The following is a 20,445-nucleotide window of genomic DNA, read 5'->3' as shown; positions in this document are numbered from 1 at the left end:
ATAAAATGTAGCTATGAATTGTAATTATCAAACTATAACTATGGAAAGTAATTAGGCTGCTTTTGAGTGGCTATATATGAAATTTCCTCAAATATTTTCAACCAACAAAATTTAAAAAGAACAAGGAAGAATATAATGACCCTCAGATGAATGAAGTACATGAAACAATCCCAATACTCAGAGAGATTCCATGCAAGAAAAGAAGGGAGAGGATTGAATGATCAAATGGAGGGGGAAGAGGAAAACATCAACAAATAAAGAAAGTAGAAATCCAATTGCCTAGAATGTCAGAATTATTATGATAAACCCAAGCTATTAGTGATGTTGTTCCTAACGCAACTAGTTATGAATACTTAACCAGCTATCCTCTTTTTTTTTTAATAAACAAGGATAATATGCATTATTACAAGATAGTGGCAATGCAGCCAGTAATTCGAGGATAGACAAGAAATAGTACTATTGAAATGTCCCAGAGTAGGTGAATTGGTTGTAAGCCATTGCTTTGTCTATCTTTGAAACAAACCATATATGGCGGAACTTCAAAATATCTGCAGAAGTTGTCTTCCTTTATTTTAGCTAATGCGTGTCTGCCACTTGACTTTATGCACTTGTCTCTTTGTAATTTCCAAAATGCTTGCTCGTATGAAGGAGAATTATTGTAAGTAATAGCACTTGTTCTCTTTTCTACTTTCCAAGTCCAAATTACCTCTATCATCTAAACATAAATAAAAATAATCCTTTCTCTACCTGCATAAGAGTATAACAACCAAGAAGATAGGTTATACACGTGTTTGTGAAGATAGAAAGACCGTCTACGCTCAATTAACTCGTGTGTTCGATACAACCTTGTCATCATCGCTGCAAATGGCCAAAATATGAACAAATTCCATCAGTGCAAAGTCAAAATTTCGTTACAATTGTCAATAACACATTATATAAGTATATTTTTCTCCTGTAACAAAGTAACTAAATGTCTGCTAAAGAGATGCAGTATCCTAAATTTCCATTAAACTCTATATATCGTCCTGCTAAAATATAATCAAAGACACAGTTCAAAATTTAGGATGAGAAACCATTCTAATTCTTGTAGTAGCGTTTCATTCCACTGTTTGTACAAACTTGGACATTTTTTTTTTGTGTGTGTTTGTTGTAGTTACATTTACGACATTTTAATACTACATGTCACAAAAGTGTGTGATAAATAATCCTACTTTTTGAGTTAAACAGATGGGGTCCAAAAGTAGACGACAACTTTTATTCTTATAAAGTCAAAAAAAAGTCATATTTATCCTCGTACACTTATGAAATGTTGGGTTAGGGAAACGTCCGAGTGATTGCCTTCACGAATTCAAACACCCCAACGATTATAATTATCTTTTGTCACACTTCTTTGATATGTCTGTATCTTTTATTCAACTTATGTTCCCTCTTGTATCATCATTTATCATTTTATGTAGCACACCTACATAGATACATTCTAATTAGAATTTCTCCTAATTTAATTATAATACCCACACATTTAAGCCATAAAATCCACTCCTAATACCCTTTCATTGTCACTCACTTTCCCTTGAGAAAATAACAGTTGTTATTTATAAGGAAAAACCAAGGGTTTTTTTTATCATGGATTTAGCATCGTTTTACTCTATGGTTTTATTATTACTATGTTTGAATTAAAATAAATTTATGATGAGCAGCACAAACTTTATGAATGTCGTATAACCATCTAACAAATCTAGTTTTTAGGACTTAGAGAATGCTCTTAGCAGCATTATGGAGGGATATTAGTTGTCCTCTTCTACATTGGTATCATTGACAATCCCTTAGCTCCATTCATAAATCATTCCCCTATATGCTTCTGGTTGGTCCAACAAAAACTCTTTTAACTGCAAAATTCAGTACTATATTCTCAATTCACTCCTAATAGCTTATATTGAGATGAAAAGACATAATTTTCTTTAATTGGATCACGCCTTTTAACTTTGTTTTGATTTTTTTTCTTAGTCCCTTAGCTCCATTCATAATCATGCACCTTTCTATTAGAAATAATTTAATAGTTATTCTATATGCTAATTATTCATAAGAAACTTAATGTGTTTCAAAAATTAAGAATAAAACTAAAAATAATCTATAAAGGAAAAACATAATTAATTAACATACCTTGCTAAAGCTTTGCCTTTACAATTCTTTCCAAAATATGGCTTCAAATCCCCATTTTCAACCATAGATTGTTTGTCTTTCGAGCTTGAAATTGCTACTTTAGTTTCAAATTCACCTTGTCTCACTGCAAATTCGTCTTTGATATCGTCGAGTAGCTCTATTTTAATTATTTGACTATTTAATGAGCTAATACTATTAATTCTTTTAGATGAATCACCAAATCCACTCATACTATAGTCACCAAATCCGTCAATTTCTTCCGATCGATGGAATCCTCCGATACTATTCATTACTTGAACATCAGTAGTATTCGTATTGACAGTCGTCCGATTGATATTATTTTGTATATCAACAGCTTGTACCCGGAAAATCTCATTGTAAGTAAATTGCAATTCCGTCTCATAAAAATTAATTAGCCGTTCTAAATTCATAATTATTCTGTAACATCCTCCGACAAGATCACCAGCCCGAATGTTAGCTTCAAATATTAGCGATTTCATCGTGGTGTCTCTCTGAAACGGCTGAACATTTTTCAATAACTTCAATAGGTTACTAACACCGAAAAGCTTATGAACATTCAAAAATTCCTTGTTTCGTTCGACAGGAAAATAAGGGGCTAACAAACAGTCCGGCGCACACCTTCTCCTTTGATATTTACAGGCCGCACAAGCTTGCGATCCATTTCCTCCGCTTCCACCGCCACCGCCCCGATGAGCAACCCTTGTACTTGTTGTTGTTGTTGTGTTGAGAGGAGAAGAAGAAACATTTTGATTGTGGTTCACAATATGTGTCATGGTTCATATCCGTGCTCCCTTGTTTTCTCTGCCAGAATCTAGCAGTATTGTTTTAGAGGCAAACATGTCCTCAACAAATAAATGTGTGCGCATAATTTTCGGTAAAACGTGGTTTACATGGCAAGTAACGTGGTTTATGTTTTTTTAGAACCATATATGATTTACTCTCTATAATAAACTTATCTCCATTTTGGTAAATTTGTCTAAAATGAAGTCTACCTTGTATAGGAATTTTAGTTGGTAATTTTAGAACGTCGTAAGATTATTCCAAAAGTTTCTAGGAAAATCGACATTAATATTGTATTGTTATGGGCATTGACTTATAAGTCCTACTCCCTATCCAATTAGACTTCTATGGGTTTTTTCCCATAACTAAACGACAAGACTTCTATGCTGTTGTTGAAAATGTTTGTCATTGTTCATATCCGTTTATCCATTATTTATTAGAAAAATAATTATTTGTATTTCGTATATACACCACACTATTTTCTAGATTTTAATTTATATTGCACGTTCGAATAAAAATTCTCCTACTTTACAAATAAGTAATCATTTAATAATTATAACTATAATTAATTTTCAAATCCAAAAAAATTGTCATGTATTATTTTTTAAAGAAAAAATTATGATTTGATTATTATTCTAATATTCAAGTTTTAAAAAGTAATTAAAATGATAGCCATTAGTTATTTTTACTTATTTGTAAAATAAAAGAATTTTTAATATTACTATTTTATAATTGACTAAAATTTTACTTCCTACATACTCTTTTATAGGAATTATATTAAAATTCTTAACCTTTAAAATTTGTAAAATCAATTACAATTTGATAATTTACGAAGACTATTTAACACTGTCGATGATTTAAAAAATGTCACATCAATCAAATACTCCTATGAAAAACTGCATGGCCTCAAGCAGCACGTCCTTTGGACGTTAATTACTGCATGTCATCTATAATGGACTTCTAAAGAGCTCATAATACAATAGAAAGAGAAGAAGACAAGAGAAGTAACATGGAAGAAAGAACTTTTCTTCTTTTTCAAGTGTGTATACAAAAGGTGAATGATATCTTTATTTATACAGTTGAGATATCATCCTAAAGGTCACCATGATAAATGCTTAATTAGTAGATACATAGTTATCCAAATGGTTCTTATCACCTTTGGAAACAAGTATACATGAATATAATTAAGTCTTGAGTATATCTAAAGGACAATCCACACAATTCAATGGATTTATAACACTCCCTCTTGGATGTCCATAGATAATATGTCTCGTTAAAACCTTACTAGGAAAAACCCTGTGCGAAAAAATTCTAGTGAATGAAAAAGAATACACATATCTTTTGATATTCACTATTTGTTGCCTCATTAAAAACCTTGCTAGGAAAACCCAGTGGGAAGAAATCCTCGGTCAAGGAAAAAAGAGTACAACGCGTATAATATTCCCCTGATTAAAAAATCACTTAATTTCTTGCGATGATGTCTCTAATCTTTGTACATTGTGATTGATTTATTCTTTTTCAAAGAAAAATCACACATTTCTGAATATGGTGTGTAATTTATCTCAACCAGACGCACTCTCGACTTGCTTCATGGAGGACTTTTATTTCTGCATAGCAACATTTGCTTTATTGATCGCTAGAATATTATTGTACCTCCATATGCAAACAAATAACGTGTTAGAGATCGTGCTTTATGGGGATCAGATAAATATTCTGCATCTGTGTAATCAATAAGCTCTTAACTTGAATTCTTCGGAATAAACTAAACCCATGTCTATGGTCCTTCAAAGATATTCAAGTATATACGTAACACCATTTCAATGTCCTTTTGTTGGGGAGGAACCGACTCTTGCGAGTAAATTTATTGCAAAACAAATATATGGTCAAATATTGTTAGCAAGCATTAATGCCCTGATTGCACCAAGATATGGAGTTTCATCACCAAGAAGCTTTTTATCCTTCTTTTGAGATCAAACTGAATCATCATTTATGTCAAGCGGTCTCATAATCATTAGGGTACTCAATGAATGTGATTTGTCCATATAAAAACGCATCAAAACATATCAGTGTATTTGCACTATAGACAAATATTTCATTCGTCAAATTATCAATTTTGTAGGTCAAGATAAAATTTTGTCTTACCAAAACCTTTTAAAAATACAAGGATAATTAGGGTCATTCTTTTGTACCCTTTTCTTTCTTGACTATTTCTTTCTTTTGCCCTTTCGGTAGTTCACAATAAACATACCATAGTGACGTATAAACGTACAATACCATTAACCATTTCTGCCAAATAAAATTTATTTCCTCTCAAACCTCCCGTAGAGGTGAGTTTTGGTATATATCATTTTTTTTCTCAAACCTCCCATAGAGGTGAGTTGTGACATATATCCAACCATACATGAATATATTTTTATTCATATTTTTCACTCATATTTTTTCATATTCACTTTCAAGAATAGACAAACATTCACATGCTTATTACAAGTCACAATCTCTTCATGAGTTGACGATAACCATTTATACATGTCATATCTTTATATTTGACATATTTACATGATCCACCTCAACATCACTTTAAAAGATAAAGTGTACCACCACTTTATATTCTTTTATTTTGATGGATGATTTATAAAACTTGTCATATTATTAAGTTGACAACATTCACAAGTCTAATGACCTTTCATACCTTTTTTGTTAATAAAAACTACCTTCACATTTTGAAGGACTAATTGAAGAACCCATAGCGTTCTTCCTTTTATAATTATCACAACGATGACTTCTCTTCTAAAAACTTCTCGTGTTTCTTTCATTCCATATCGCATGAACTATCTCCGCACTTACATTCTGAATATTCTAGCTTGGAAGACTTTCCCTTTTCATTCCACGATTGAGACTCCATTCTAGATGTTGAGTCCATAATTGCGGAGTTATAGAAGTCTGACCAATCCAATTTAACAATTTCCACAGTTGGTTTCCATAAGAACACTCAGAAAATAAGTGATCTCTATCTTCAAAACAGGACCTGCATAGCACACAAGTAGGATCAACATTCAGTCCCCATTTATTCAACTTTCAGCCGTTGGCATCTTTCCATGAAGGCATAACCACAAAGGGAATGTAGCTTTTGGCTGAGCCTGGTTTTGGAATATAAGTCCCTTCCATCTAACTCGTGGTAGTTTCCCCAACAGTTATAGGTATATACTTCTAGTCAAACTTCGGTCAGGTTGAATGACGATATGCAATTTCTCTAAGATTGTTCGAGCCCCAATAATTTTCCTCACCATCCAACACGCACTGCTATGAATTATAATAGTAGCCGAGTTCTGTTTTTTGATATAATATGCATTTATCTATCTGATCCATAATTTGTCCTGTTTGTTAGCTAGATCCTAGTGAAGTTTGGCTATAGGAGCTTGATTCCATAAATGTAAGTTAGGCAAGTTAAGTCCCTCAATTAATTTAGGACAACTAACTTTATCTCATGCTACTAATGCTCTCTTAGTGATTGCATTAGATCCATACCATACATAACATCTACAAAATACTTCAATCGTTCGAACCACCTTAGTAGGTAGTAAAAATAATTGAGCCCAGTAGGCTTGGATACCACATATAACACTTTGAACCAATTGTACTATTCCCATATAAGGTAATCTCTTTACAGTCCATGAGGTGATTCTCCTAACAATTTTCTCAATCAAGGTTTTGGCATTGTAGCAGGGTCAACTTTTTTGTTGACAATTTTTGTTAGCTATATTCATTAGTGTATGTTTGTTTTATCGAAAAATAATATTTCGAAAAGAGTTCGTTGATTTTCAAAGATGTTTTCGACTTTTTAGGAGTCGCCACTTAATTTTTGAGAAAAATCATTTCCAAAACAACTTAAACAGGAAAAAATCGTTTTGAAAACATTTTAGGGGGTTCGAAATTCATATTAGCGTCTTAGAAAGGTTTCGAAAAAAGCACCTAAGACGCTCCACTAACTTACGATTTTCCGGCGAGTAACTTTTTGACTATTTATTTTAACTTTTGTGAATCTTCTATTTATAGAACTTTATTAGAAACTTACTTGTGCGAATTTTCAAGTTTTCTAGAATATTTCATTGTTTATCTTGCAATTTGCGAATCTTTTGTTTATCGAACATCTTAAACTTTATCTAGGCAAATTTTACAAGTTTGAAATATTCATTGTTTTGAGATTCAATTTTAATTTTTTAGTTTGATAAAATAAAAGGCGTCGATGGGGTTTGGAGTTTTCTAATCCTAAACTAACGTCATTCAAAACAAAACAAGTAGTAAAACGAGATAAAGAGAGAGGGAGATTTTTGGGTCCAAACTCGGGTTCTGTTCGCCTTGACCGAGTTTTGGACTCACCTGTTTTTGGATTTTTTAACCCATTCACCTGTCCTAATCTAATATACACAACAAAATACCAAAAATAAAACGAGGGCTTATGCCCATTACAAATAAAATAAAAATACAAAACTAATAAAAATGAGGAAATCTTCTAATCCATATTTTGGATCTTTCATCAATCTCGCGGAATTTCAAACTTGTGCACCTGTCTTGATGGACTGACTCGATAAAGTTTCCGAACCTTCATGACTCTCCCGAAATGCGAGGAGGAGAATGGAGTCCCAAAGTGGACTCGCAAGGAATTTTCACGTGCAAAAAAGAAGAAAAGGAATTTTAGCACAAAATCTACTTGAAGTAAAAGACCAGATGGAAGGAACACTTGATTTCATCTTAGACAAAATACATCTCTAAAGAACAATATTCTGCCACCGAATCAACAAGTGTAACCCCCCTCTTTTTTTTAAAAAAAAAAAAAGAGAATATACCAACTCACACCAAAAAGCAGGTCGGTTGAATGCTTGATAATAAAGTGAAATATGCCCATGCAGAGCCTCTAATAAATTCAAATTCGATAAACTTAACAATGATAAGAAAATAACCCTTATATGTTTCCACATAATGAATATACCGCATATAATAGGACTCGAAGACTAACCCAAAATCCCAAATAACATTATTGAGAACCTAAATCCCCGCGGATCTATTCAAACGATTCGAAAGGAAAAATAATCATAAAAATTAGCATGCTGGACACAAAAAACTATGTCAGCCCTTACTAACTACAGCATCCACTAATCTCCGACCAATACGCGTAAATACATTCATTTTTATAACACCCTTACGACAACGAACATACCGAGCATCAAAATACAAACAAAATCCGGACCCTGGTAAAATGTATCTACTAAACGGATGATCCACCAACTCGAACTAACCGATTTTATCTATTTATATGCATGTGGAAAAGGATTTCAAGCTTCATGACCGAACCACTTCTCTTACGGCATATTCTGACAAATCCTATAACACAAAAACGTAACAAACTAAGATATTAAAACAAATGAATACAAACAGCAACGTAACCTAAGATGAATCGCCCACTTTCCAAAGTACTAACAAACAAATAACTCACGTAGACCAGTAAAGTTCGGCTGCGAACAGCCAGGAATATTTGGTTAGAAATTGAAACAAATGACGAAGAAAATGCTCGAACGTATTTGCTCAAACGAATTAGCTAAGAACACACGAGTGGTATATGTAATTTAAACAATCAACAAGTTCCAGCAGGCATACCAATGATTTCACTCCCAACAATTTCAAACCATCCCAAAGATGTATAACAGAAAGTTCTCCACCCACACCCCATCCAATCGAAACAAAAAGAAAATTTATGTAAAAGACCTGTTGATGAGCAGCAAACTGGAACGAGAACGGACGGAGCTGGAAGCAGCTTCAACACCGGAACGCGATTTTAAAGACTTCCACGAGCAAAACAGGGCGATGGAACGCAGGAAAAGCTAGCGAATGTAGATCCTCCTCTGTTTTGGAACTTCTCGACCAAAATCCGAAGGAGAAACAGAAGAAAAGACCTTCGCGTTGTTATAACATGAACTTGGAAACAGTCGAGATTTCAGGGAGGAAGAAACCTCCGTTGTGTCTATCTGCACTATAGCAAGAAGACGAAAATCCAGCCAAGCTTTCCTTTGTCTCTCTCGGAAACCAACAGAACTTTCTTAAGAATTTTCTCAACAGTCAAGCTGTCATCCTCTTAGTGAAAAATTTTCCAACCTTTTTCTAAACCCAGAACAGACAGAACAATTAATTTCTCGATCTGGAGCTGCGAGGACGACTGTGTCGCCTTGCGTGTTGCAGACCTGCGTGGCAGCGGAAGGACGCAGGCTTCGTCCTCCCTCGCTTCGTTCACGCGCGATGAAGAGAGGAGAGGAGTTTGGGGAGAGAGGGAGAGAACATGAGGGAGATTTCCGTTTTGGGGGTGTTTGGTTTTTCTGGGTTCTGGGAATTGTTTCGCTGTTTGGGGAAGAAGGAGAGGGAGATGGGTCGGGTCGAAACGTTGGGCTGGGTAAAATTTGAGGGATTTGGGCCATGGGAATCGATTTAGTGATTGGGAAAGGATGTTTGGGCTGGCAAAAGGGGGGAATCTGGGTTGAAGTTGGGTTGTTCTCTTACTTTGGTTTGGGCTGAGGGAAAATTGGGCCTGGAGGTAGGAGAGTGGGCTAGGCAATTTTTTTAAGTAAAAATTATGTAAATCACATAGTGTAAAACATAAATTACCTTCTATCCCTACTTTTTTTCAATTTACAAAAAATCTTTTATTTTTAAAAAGTTTCTGATACATAATAAAACAGTCGGATACATTCTATATTATGCTATTTTATCCGTTTGTTGAGTGATTTGGGGGATTAAAAACTGAAATTTGAATTAATTCCTACTTTTAATATGCTACAGTTATTAATCCCATAAAAAAAAGCATTAACTTGTGTGTTTCAAAATCAGTTTTATCCAATATAAAACTCTAAATTAAATTATAATTTTTCATTAGTGATCTTCCCTTTTTTTTGGCAGACTAATTCTTTTTTTTTTTGTTAAACACTATTTAAATTTTATATTATATTTATATATCAAATACTTTATTTTATAATCTTTGTTCAAACTTACTTTAATCAATATTAATTGCGGATATTTCACCCAAATTATTGTCAGTTCTAATTTAATTTAATTTAGTAATATAGTATCATGTGTGTAGATACTTAAAAAAATTTCATATTTTGAAGGACAAATAATTGTTCGTAATATATATAAATCATAGTACTGAATATATCTTATTTGTACAAAAGATATTAATTTTTTTTAAAAAAAAAACTGGCGTGTATCTAGTGTAATAACTAGTATCACTGTTTGTGATATTATATATTTTGATATTTCATGTATCATATACAAAATATAATTACGTATATAATTTTCTTTTTTTGTATCATGCAATATATTTATGTATATATAATAAGTGTTTTTTTATGACAATAATTACATTAATGTAATTATTATTATAGTTTTGATACAATAATGACATTCATGTCCCAATAACAGTATACATAATTCCTGAATTCATAACGGTAATAAAAATAAAATTAAAGTAATAGAATAAATAATTTTAAAAATCAAAACACTTTCATAATTTAACAATATGTGTTGTTATGTTAATAAATACTTCAAACATCTTGTTTAACTCCAAAAAATAAAAAAAAATCAAACATTGAAAACTAACTAGCCTACATTAACAATTTCATCTTCAGATGATGGGTTTAATACATTCTTCATTCTTGAAGGGTCATCACTGTTGCTAACATATCCAGCATTCATCTTGTCGAGACCATACTTCAATAAAAGAATCGCATATCTTTTGCGAAGATAGCTACTCTTAAAACTATTACATGACATGTTGATTTTGTCACTCAGAATTCTGCATATACAACTACGAATAGTCCGCAATCACTACAAAAACAATAAGAATAGTTATAAGGATGAATAGATACAAAAAATAAAATAAAATAATAAACAATACTCACAGGCTATCACTTATTTGTTGCATGTTGTCTTGAGCAAGCTCCTTATTAAACGAATGTTGTGGACCCAAAAGTTCTCCAGTTTTCTTGTCTTTATATGCATCCAATGCTGCCCAATCTGTTCTAACAACATATCATAAGTTAGTCAAAATGATACTTAACAGACACTTTATAGCCTAACATGATACAAAAAACGCAAAGTTGTACTTGATACATAAAGGTAACTACAATTATAAGTCTGTCTACTTGATACTAACATGATACAAAAAATGCAAAGTTGTTAATATGATACATAAAATGCAAAAATAAACTTGATACATAATTCTAACAACATATCATACGTCAGTCAAAATGATACTTAACAGACACTTTATAGCCTAACATGATACAAAAAATGCAAAGTTGTACTTGATACATAAGTGTAACTACAGTTATAAGTCTGTCTACTTGATACTAACATGATACAAAAAATGCAAAGTTGTACTTGATACATACGTGTAACTATAGTTATAAGTCTGTCTACTTGATACTTTATATAAACGACAAACTTTAACATGATACATGAAACATAAATTGTGCTTGATACATAATTGTAACAACACAATGCAAACCAATTATGCAAGCTCTTAGACTTGTTTTCAACCAATTTCGGATCTTCAAAAATATAGATTTGTTTAGAGTTTGAAGTGATTATTTGAGTAATCCCAATACTAAATGACAGATGATCCATGAAATATTAGAAAAATAGAAGAATGAAAAGAGAGAATCGAAGAAGAACACAATACCTTTCAAGAATATTGGACGAAAATGGCGGACAGAGTAGACGAAATTGGCGATTTGATTTTTTAAGGCGGACAGAGTAGACAAAAATGGCGGACTTAGACGAAGACGGACGGACGGAAAGCACAATTTTGATTTTCAAAGGCTGACAAAGTAGACAAAAATGGCGGACAGAATAGACGAAGGCTGACGGATGGAGAGCACAAATTTTGATTTTCAAAATTGAGAAGATGAACCGTTGAGAAATTGACGCATTAATTTTGGGAGTGGTGTAAATGGGTTCTTTATTTGGGGAAAATAAAGAGTAAAATTAGGGATAAGATTTAATTGGTTAGGATTTATTAGGATTCTAATTTAATAATGTATCTGTTAAATTAGACTTATTAAAAAATAGGGATTTTAGTATTTTTTTAAAAAATAAGGGAAATATGGAGAATATGTAAACTTAAGTTGTATATTCAGGTAATTAATCCTATTTTTAAAGGAACGTGGGCTGGGAATTTAACAAGTTAAAGAAGTGGTTTGGTTTAATTTAGAAGACATCCAATTAAAATGACGAATTTTGTATTAATCAATTAACAAGCCCTTTTTATTTAATTAAATAATTATTAAATTCGTAAAAGTGATTCAAAAGTGTAATTATATTTTAAATTAAATTAGTTTAATAAAACATTTTAAAAAATGTATATTTTTTGATGGTTTTGAATAATCATAAAATATACAAACTATATACATAATTATACAACGTATATATACTATCTAAAGTTATGATAAGTAGCATAAAATCCATGTATTATATATATATATATATATATATATATATATATATATATTATAATTTTCGCAAGATTTATAAAACTAATTAATTTAAATAATTTGAAAAACCTCACGAAACTCGATAATTAATTTATACCGACGTGGGTCAAAAATTGAATGTCAACAATGTTCATTCGCGAAAAGAATACAAAAATGCAGGTGTATATACATAGTACTTAACCAAAAAAATATTATCAAACAAAGGCACACCAATAAGAATTCAGTCAAACAATGATATAAATTTAAAAAATGCATCTCATACTTTAAATTTTAGAGTAATGCATGTATAGTGCAACATCAAAGAGAAATACAAGATTTGCTGGAAATTTCCTCCGACGAAATATAGAAATACAAGTGAAATAATAATAAAAAATACTGATAAAATATTATTTTTGCTACTCTTCTCTTCTGCCTACTCCAAATTCATCTTACTAATACACTATCAAGATTTTCTGCCATATATTTTTTAATTAGACGAAAACATAGAGAAGATTCATTGTATTTAATTCTCTCTCCGATCCTTCTTTACTATAGTATATTATATATTATGTAAATTTAATTTTCTTTATATAATATTTTATATGTTTATAAAACAATAATATTTATAGGAAATACTGAAACATGATAAATGACGTATCCAACGATGACATACCATCATGTATCTCCCGTTTAAAAAAAAATAAAATACAAAACTGCTTTAAAGCTAGCGTGCCTCTTGTGATCTACTATTTTCATGTTATAGCACACTTTATAATGTAGCTAAAAATTGTTTATTTCATAAGAATCTGTTTATTATAAATTTTTTAATCGAAGACAAAAAAAAAAAACCTAACTAATATTCTACTAACATTTTTTTTATATGTATAATATATATAGATATCAATGTAAAAGTAGGTTTGGAGTTCAGATCTCACATGTTTAACTCTTACAAAAATTAAGCATGAATGTTAAGAAATATTAAATATAGGCTAAAGTCATATGCGGCCCCTTGAAGTTGTCCGCATATTTCATTTGAATACCTCAACTTATCTTTGTTCCTATTGAATACTTTATTTGTTCAAAAGACATTCCTATTAGACACAAATTGCTGACATGTCAAAAAACGTATACCACACTATCTTTGGGCGCGTAAAACTTTTGAAATAATTTTTTTTCTTTTTTTATTAACTTATATGCAGAAATTAATAAAAAAGGAAAAAAACAATTTCTTTTGAAAAGGAAGTCTTCTTCTCCACTTCCTCTGCCATTTTCATCTTCCATTTTCATATTTTTTTTTCACGCACACCCCATCCTCTTCACCGATCTGTTTCTTTTACCGTCTCTAATTCTTCTTCTGCTTTTTCCTTTTTATTCCTTTTTAATGTAGATTTGCATATTTAATATTCCGACAAAACTTCATTTATTCCGACGAAATAAATATGAATTATTAAAAATTTGTTATTATCTATTATAATTGCGATAAATAATTACAAATGGAAAAAAGATAAAAGCAGTGAATTGAAGGTTTTGATGATTTTAAAATGAAAAAGAATAGATATTTAGCTTGGGTGGATGGTGTATTACCGACATTGATGAAAGGAGTAAGATTCGATGGAGGAAAAAAAGATGTGAGTTGATCAATGGAGGAGAAGGAAGAGGTCGGATGATGGTTTACTGGCTTGTTGGGGCTGCCATCGGCGTTGATCGATGGAAGAGCAGCTATGGTTTTTGAAGAAGAAGACGCAGGGTAGGGGTAATTAATAAGAAAAAATTTATTTTCTTAAAAAAAACATTTTAGATTATTTAAATAATATTTTTAAAAAATTGAATTTTAATGCCACGTGTCATCATTTTATTGGTATGTTTATTGTATGTCAGCGTTTGAAATACACGCATCTTAATGTTTTAACTGATTGTCATTTTGTGTTAAATAGATATATATTTCTTAAGGTCCAAGCGTTCAATAAAGTAAGTATTCATTATTTTATTAGCATATATGCAAATATTAGTACACGAGCCGTGTATATTTACTTTATTTATTCAAACAAAGAACATATTTTATCCACACAATAAATACAATTTGTGTCAGTTTGGTAGCGTATATTCAATTGCGAAAAGAATATAAAACTATAGGAGTATATATATGGTCCATAACCACAAAAAATATTACTATCAACCAAAGACACTCTCATAGGAATACACTTTAACAAGGATATAGTGCAGCATAAAAGAGAAATACAAGATGTGTCCCATTTTTTTTTTTTGACTAAATATAAATATAGAAATACAAATGAAATTATTAAAAAAAAAATATTTGCTGCTCTTCTCTTCTCCCTACTCGAAATTCATACTAATATACTCCAAATTCATACTAATATACTTTTAAAATTTTCTGCTTCATTATTATCATCATATATTTACTAATTATTGCATATATTTTTTAATTAGACATATAGTAGATCTATCTCATTTAATTCTTTTTAGAAACATTCTTTTATTATAATGCATTATATATTATGTAATTTTAATTTCATTATTTAATATGTCATATTTTTATAAAATAATAATATTATAGATAATACTAAACATTATAAATTAGGTACCCAGCGACGACATATCATCATCTATCTCACGTTGAAAAAAAATCATAAAAATGCTTCAAAGATAGTGTGCCTCTTGTAATCTACTGATTTTTTAGCATGTATGACACTATAATTAAAAATTGCTTATTTCAAAATTAGAAAACTTTAAGGGTGTTTGGTATGAAAGGAAATTGTTTTCGTAGAAAATGTTTTTCTGATAAATAAGTAGATTTTTGACTTATTTTTTTATGTTTGGTTGGTGAGTAAAATATATTATTCGAAAATTTTTTTGTGGTGCGGTGGGAGGGTCAAGGGTAGGATGAAAAAAATAAAATTTTGAAGTTGAAAATTTATTTGAAAGAGTAACTTTTACATATAACCATTCAAAAATAGCCTAATTACTCTTTATAGCTATAGTTTCATAATTACAATCCATAGCTACATATTATGTTATAGGGAGGAGAGAGGTGAGCGAGACCGGGAGAGATAGGAGAGAGGTGAGCGAAAGAGGGCAAAGATTGGGAGAGAGGTGAATTGTATATGTATATCGGATAGATAATTGAATATTATACATATTTATTTGTATATATGGCAAGTAAGACTGGGAGAGGAGGAGAGAGGCGAGCGAGAGAGGGTAGAAAATTGGAGAGAGGTGAATTGTATATGTATATCATTTAGATAGTCGTATATTATACATATGCATTTGTATATATGACAAGTAAGATTGGAAGAGGGAAGAAAGAGGCGAGCGAGGTTGGGAGATGGAGGAGAGAGACGAGCGAGAGAAGGCGGAGAGTGGAAGAGATGTAAATTGTATATGTATACCGGTTAGATAATGTATATTATACATATGTATTTGTATATTCTGGTGAATTATACATATACAAAGGTGACCAATATACAAAATCAAAATTAGCCTACATAATTAATGTATAATGTTAATGGTGCGGAGTAATTATAGACAATAATCAACATTATATATTCTGGGGAATTGTACATATACAAAGGTGACTAATTATACAAACTCAAAATCAGCCCACATAATTAATGTATAATGTTAATTGTGAGGCGTAATTATAGACAAATACTCAACATTATAAATAATGTATCTAGAGACGACATATCATCATGTATCTCACGTTAAAAAAATCACAAAATTGCTTTAAAGCTAGTGTGCCTTTTGTGATCTACTGTTCTTTTTGCATGCTTGACACTGTTTTTAAAAACTACTTATTTCAAAAATAGAAAAAACTTTAAGGCCTGTTTGGAAGGACACCCTGATAATTGAATTTAGTGTAATTTCTCTGTCTTGTTTTGTTTGAAAGGATAGCTAATTACTTGGTCAACAGGTAATTGGTGTAATTGATAGAGGGTAATTACACTATACAATTCACAGGCAGAGGCTGTGAATTGTTGATAAACATGGTCTAGTTACCACCTGATTACTTTTTAATTTTTTTTATTTCTATTTTTTTTTAGATTTTTTCACTTCTATTATTTTAAGTTTTTTTTAATTATTCTAATAATTTTTAAAAAATTATTTTTATTTTATATTATTATATCATTTTCTTCTTGTTTTCAACCTTACTTTACGTGATTCTATGTAATTTTGTCGTATCATTTATTTATTTATGTCATGGTTATTTTTTCTTTGGCATAATTTTATTAGTATTCTAATTTTCAAATTAAAAAATTTATTGTTAAGTAGACTTACGTTTTCTTTATTAAGAAAAAATAAAAATATACCGTATTTATTGCTAAGTTGAAATTTGTTATAAGAGTATTATTTTGATTTTTTTGTTTTGAATTTATAACTTATGCTATATTTTCAGTTTCATTTGTTTTGGTAATATTGAATTTACATTGCACGTCATTTTTTAAACTAGACTTGATAGATTATATTTTTGTCAAACATTTAATAATTTATGACCTTTTATTTATATCTTATAGGCGGGACATTTTGGAAGGAGCCTAATGATGACATTGGTTCCTCAATTGGATTAGATGAGGGTGACTTTAGATGGTCAAGAGAGGATGTGGCCGTTGATATTACATGTAATGCACAACATTAAGAAGATACAGTTGTAGAAACATCAGAAGAGATGAAACAGATTGGGATTGGATGGAGGAAGATGATTAAATTATTAAGTGATCCTCTTTTTTTCATTTCTATTGTGCTATTTTATTGTTTTTGTTATGTGTGACGACATTGAGGTTGGTTTTATTCATGAGGTTTGTTAAGTGCAAAAGTGTTGAATTCTTTCTTCTAACCAATTTTATATTCAATTTTCTGAAATTGCAGAGACAAACAGTCATGAATCAAGAAACGTGTGTGACAAAACGCCAGAAAGTTAAGATACTTTAAATTATGTTTCAGCTGGATCACTTGCTTCTTTGCGAAATAAAAAGGTATCAAATCACAAGCATAAACAGAACTCAGAGTGTATTTCAGCCGTTAAAGTTGTGAAGTCAAAGGAAAAGTATCACAAGAACAAACTGAACTCGAAAAACAGTCTACATGAATCTCAAGTGTCGGACCAAGTGCAACAGGTGTCTTTGAATTCTTCATTTCCTACAGTACATGAGAAAGTGTAGCACCTGTTGCCCAATTCTACCACTCCCGTATCACAAGTAGCAGATGAACAAGTGCAACAAAGTCAGAACTTTCTAGTACTTCCAAAAGTTGTCTGAATAACTATGAAGCTCTATTCATATTATTGTAGACTCTACCCTAAACAAAACAAAAAAAGAGGTGGCACACAAATGCAGGTTGTACATGGACGGAGTGAGCGTAAACTAATCCTGCTAAATGAGTTAAACCAGCCCATTGATCCTACTAAAGAAGTGGTAAGTGAATTGGGCAGCTTTCTTGGAACATTGGCAAGAAAGTGAACATTTTGTCCTCTAAATGGATTTAATTGGAAGAAGTTGAAGACACATGATGATATGTGAAACTATATCAAGGTTTGATGTTCTCACTGTTTCATTATTTGATTGAAAATATTTCATTTTTCTTGTGCTGATGTAATTGGATTAAATTGTAGGAAAAAAATGACATTCCCGAAGTTGGAAAATATTGGAATTCGGGAGCAACTAAACTTGCTTGGAGAGGGTATAAGTGTAGGTTGAAGAAAACACATATGCCGATGATGCAACTTGAATGGCAAATAGGCCTAAATTTGTTTCAGAATCTGCATTTAAGGAAATACTTTCATATTGGAACTCTGATGAAACAAAGGTGATAAATAAATCTTGAATATCTGAGAATTATTTTTTTCTCCATTACTACTAGTATCTGTTTGAAATCATGAATTTATTTATCTGTAGGAGACATCCCACACCAATAAAGAGAATCGAGAAAAGGTTAGGTATCCACATACTATTGGCAAGACAAGTTTTGCTATAATTTCGCGAGGTTTGATGTTTTCTTGTATAATTACTATGGCATTGTTCACTTTTTTTTAGGAAGATTTTAATGGTGACTTGCATATAACTACGAAAAACAGATGGAAACTCTTGATGCCTTGTCAAGTAAGGACTTATTTGTGGCTACTAGAAAAAGGAAATTTGATCGAGTATGCAAGGACTCATATGAAGATACTGTTGCCAAAATAGTATGAAATTTTCTTATTCTATGTTGATCTACATGAAATTTTTGTCCTTATATATATGATTGATTCAATTTAATGAACTCTCTTCTCTTGAACCTGATATGTAGGCTGAAATGGAGAGGATAGAATGTCAACAAAGTGAAGATGTTACTTAATCTGTTGAGTCACGGGGAAAGATCATCGTGGTCGAGTAAGATTATATCGACGTGGAGTAACCAAGACTCTTTTGAAACACAAACGGGGAGGTTCTGGTCCCTCTTCACAAACTGTTGATGATGAAATGATGCAGGAAAAAATCAAGGAACTGGAAGAGAGGATGCAACAAAGAATGCAATAAAAATTCAATGCGCAAAAAGATACAATGAAAAGAGATGTTACAGTGAACATCATTGCACAACTTCAGCGTCTAAATCCAGGAATAACACTTGATCCTAATATGCTAAGATTCATTGTTGGTTCACCTGAACATAGGGTTGCTCATCAACTAATCAATCGTCCATTTGATGGCTGTAATAATCAAGATTAGTTTTTTTTTGTTCTGCTTATATTCTATCTTGAACAACTCGATCATGATTCATGCACAACACTGTTTACTTCTTGCTAGTTAGAATTAGTGAGATTGGCCGAAATGCTTAAATATTGAGAAGACATGACCATTTGCTTGAATATCCACCTGGTTAGAGTCATGTTTAGCACACAAGTTACAGTTCTATTTTCAAAGAGGAGAACTTTTCTACTTATTGTAGAATAACCCATAAAAATGTTCAAGCGTGACTTCTTACCTCCATTCTTCTTTCATAAACTTCACTGTAAACCTTAATTCTACTTTCTTCTACCTTTATAGTGTTTATTCTCTGTTTTTGTTCTGTTCTATATTCTTTCAGATTGTTAGTTATCTTATTAATGGTTGACTGCGAGCAAAAATCACAGCCTCACTTTAACCTTTGCTTACTTTTTCTTTGAGTTTAAGATTTTCTTTTTTAGCTGTACATCTTATTGATGTTTGACTGTTGTATGTTTGAATTAAGTTTTCACTTCACCGTAGATTGTAGAAAGTATTGTGTTGCTCTGTTTCTTGAGTATGAAATTGACTGTGGTTGCACAAGTTGCATCAAATATTTTTGTTGCCTCTTTTCTATTGATAAAACAAATTACTTTGAAATGAAATAATTGATGTTGTTGGGAAGTAGGAGAACAATTAAAGTAGTTTTGATGATTGATAAAGTGAAGGCATGGTGTAGTATGTGTACAATTATGAGAGAATGTGATGATTGATAAAGTGAAGACATGGTGTCATATGTGTACAATTATGACAGATTGCGGTAAAAAAGTAAAAGTATTGAGACAAAAAAGAAAAAGTGCAAAATTATAAAGAAGGAAACAAACATGGAAATAAATAAAGAAAGAAAGAAATAAAAAAATATAACAATTCAAGTCAAACAAGGAAAAAAATAAAGAAGTAGCAATTCAAGTCAAAGAAGGGAAGAAATAAAGAAATTACAATTCAAGTCAAATAAGGAAAGAAGTAAATATAGACAAGTTCAAGAAGGAAAAGGATTTGTAATTCCTTTCCTTGTAGAAGTTGAAGGCAAATCAAATCTATAAAAGGATCAAGAAATTGAAGAAAAAAACATATGTGCAAAAACACAAATCGAGAGAATTTAGTAGCAAAGCCAAAACAATAGTCATTGCATATTCACAAAATATATCATCTGGAGAGCAGTATTTTCTGGAGAAAAAACGCAGGCCTTCGTCACAGAAACGCAAGGACAAGAT

The 20,445-nt window shown here is 31.2% G+C and overlaps 1 protein-coding gene and 3 long non-coding RNA genes across 4 annotated transcripts; 1 reads left to right on the top strand and 3 right to left on the bottom strand.

Moving 5' to 3' along the window:
- Positions 1 to 247: 247 nt before the first annotated feature.
- On the bottom strand, positions 248 to 3,137 carry LOC104648905 (LOB domain-containing protein 12-like). Its single transcript, XM_019215156.3, has 2 exons — positions 2,161 to 3,137; positions 248 to 858 (listed from the first exon to the last, which is right to left on the bottom strand). The coding sequence occupies exons 1-2, from the start codon at positions 2,952 to 2,954 to the stop codon at positions 819 to 821; spliced, it is 834 nt and encodes a 277-aa protein (XP_019070701.1). The 5' UTR covers positions 2,955 to 3,137; the 3' UTR covers positions 248 to 818.
- Positions 3,138 to 7,983: 4,846 nt separating this feature from the next.
- LOC138337759 (uncharacterized) lies at positions 7,984 to 9,334 on the bottom strand. Its single transcript, XR_011211167.1, has 2 exons — positions 8,722 to 9,334; positions 7,984 to 8,340 (listed from the first exon to the last, which is right to left on the bottom strand). It is a non-coding gene; the product is annotated as an uncharacterized lncRNA (long non-coding RNA).
- A 1,150-nt stretch (positions 9,335 to 10,484) lies between these two features.
- Positions 10,485 to 11,776, bottom strand: LOC138337758 (uncharacterized). The gene is made up of 3 exons (XR_011211166.1): positions 11,687 to 11,776; positions 10,905 to 11,019; positions 10,485 to 10,830 (listed from the first exon to the last, which is right to left on the bottom strand). It is a non-coding gene; the product is annotated as an uncharacterized lncRNA (long non-coding RNA).
- Positions 11,777 to 15,722: 3,946 nt separating this feature from the next.
- On the top strand, positions 15,723 to 19,026 carry LOC138337757 (uncharacterized). The gene is made up of 5 exons (XR_011211165.1): positions 15,723 to 18,022; positions 18,103 to 18,296; positions 18,386 to 18,473; positions 18,565 to 18,672; positions 18,777 to 19,026. It is a non-coding gene; the product is annotated as an uncharacterized lncRNA (long non-coding RNA).
- Positions 19,027 to 20,445: the final 1,419 nt, after the last annotated feature.

The sequence above is a fragment of the Solanum lycopersicum genome, chromosome 8 (assembly GCF_036512215.1).
Source record: "Solanum lycopersicum chromosome 8, SLM_r2.1".
NCBI lineage: Eukaryota > Viridiplantae > Streptophyta > Magnoliopsida > Solanales > Solanaceae > Solanum > Solanum lycopersicum.
This window is presented reverse-complemented; position numbering and strand designations above follow the sequence as displayed.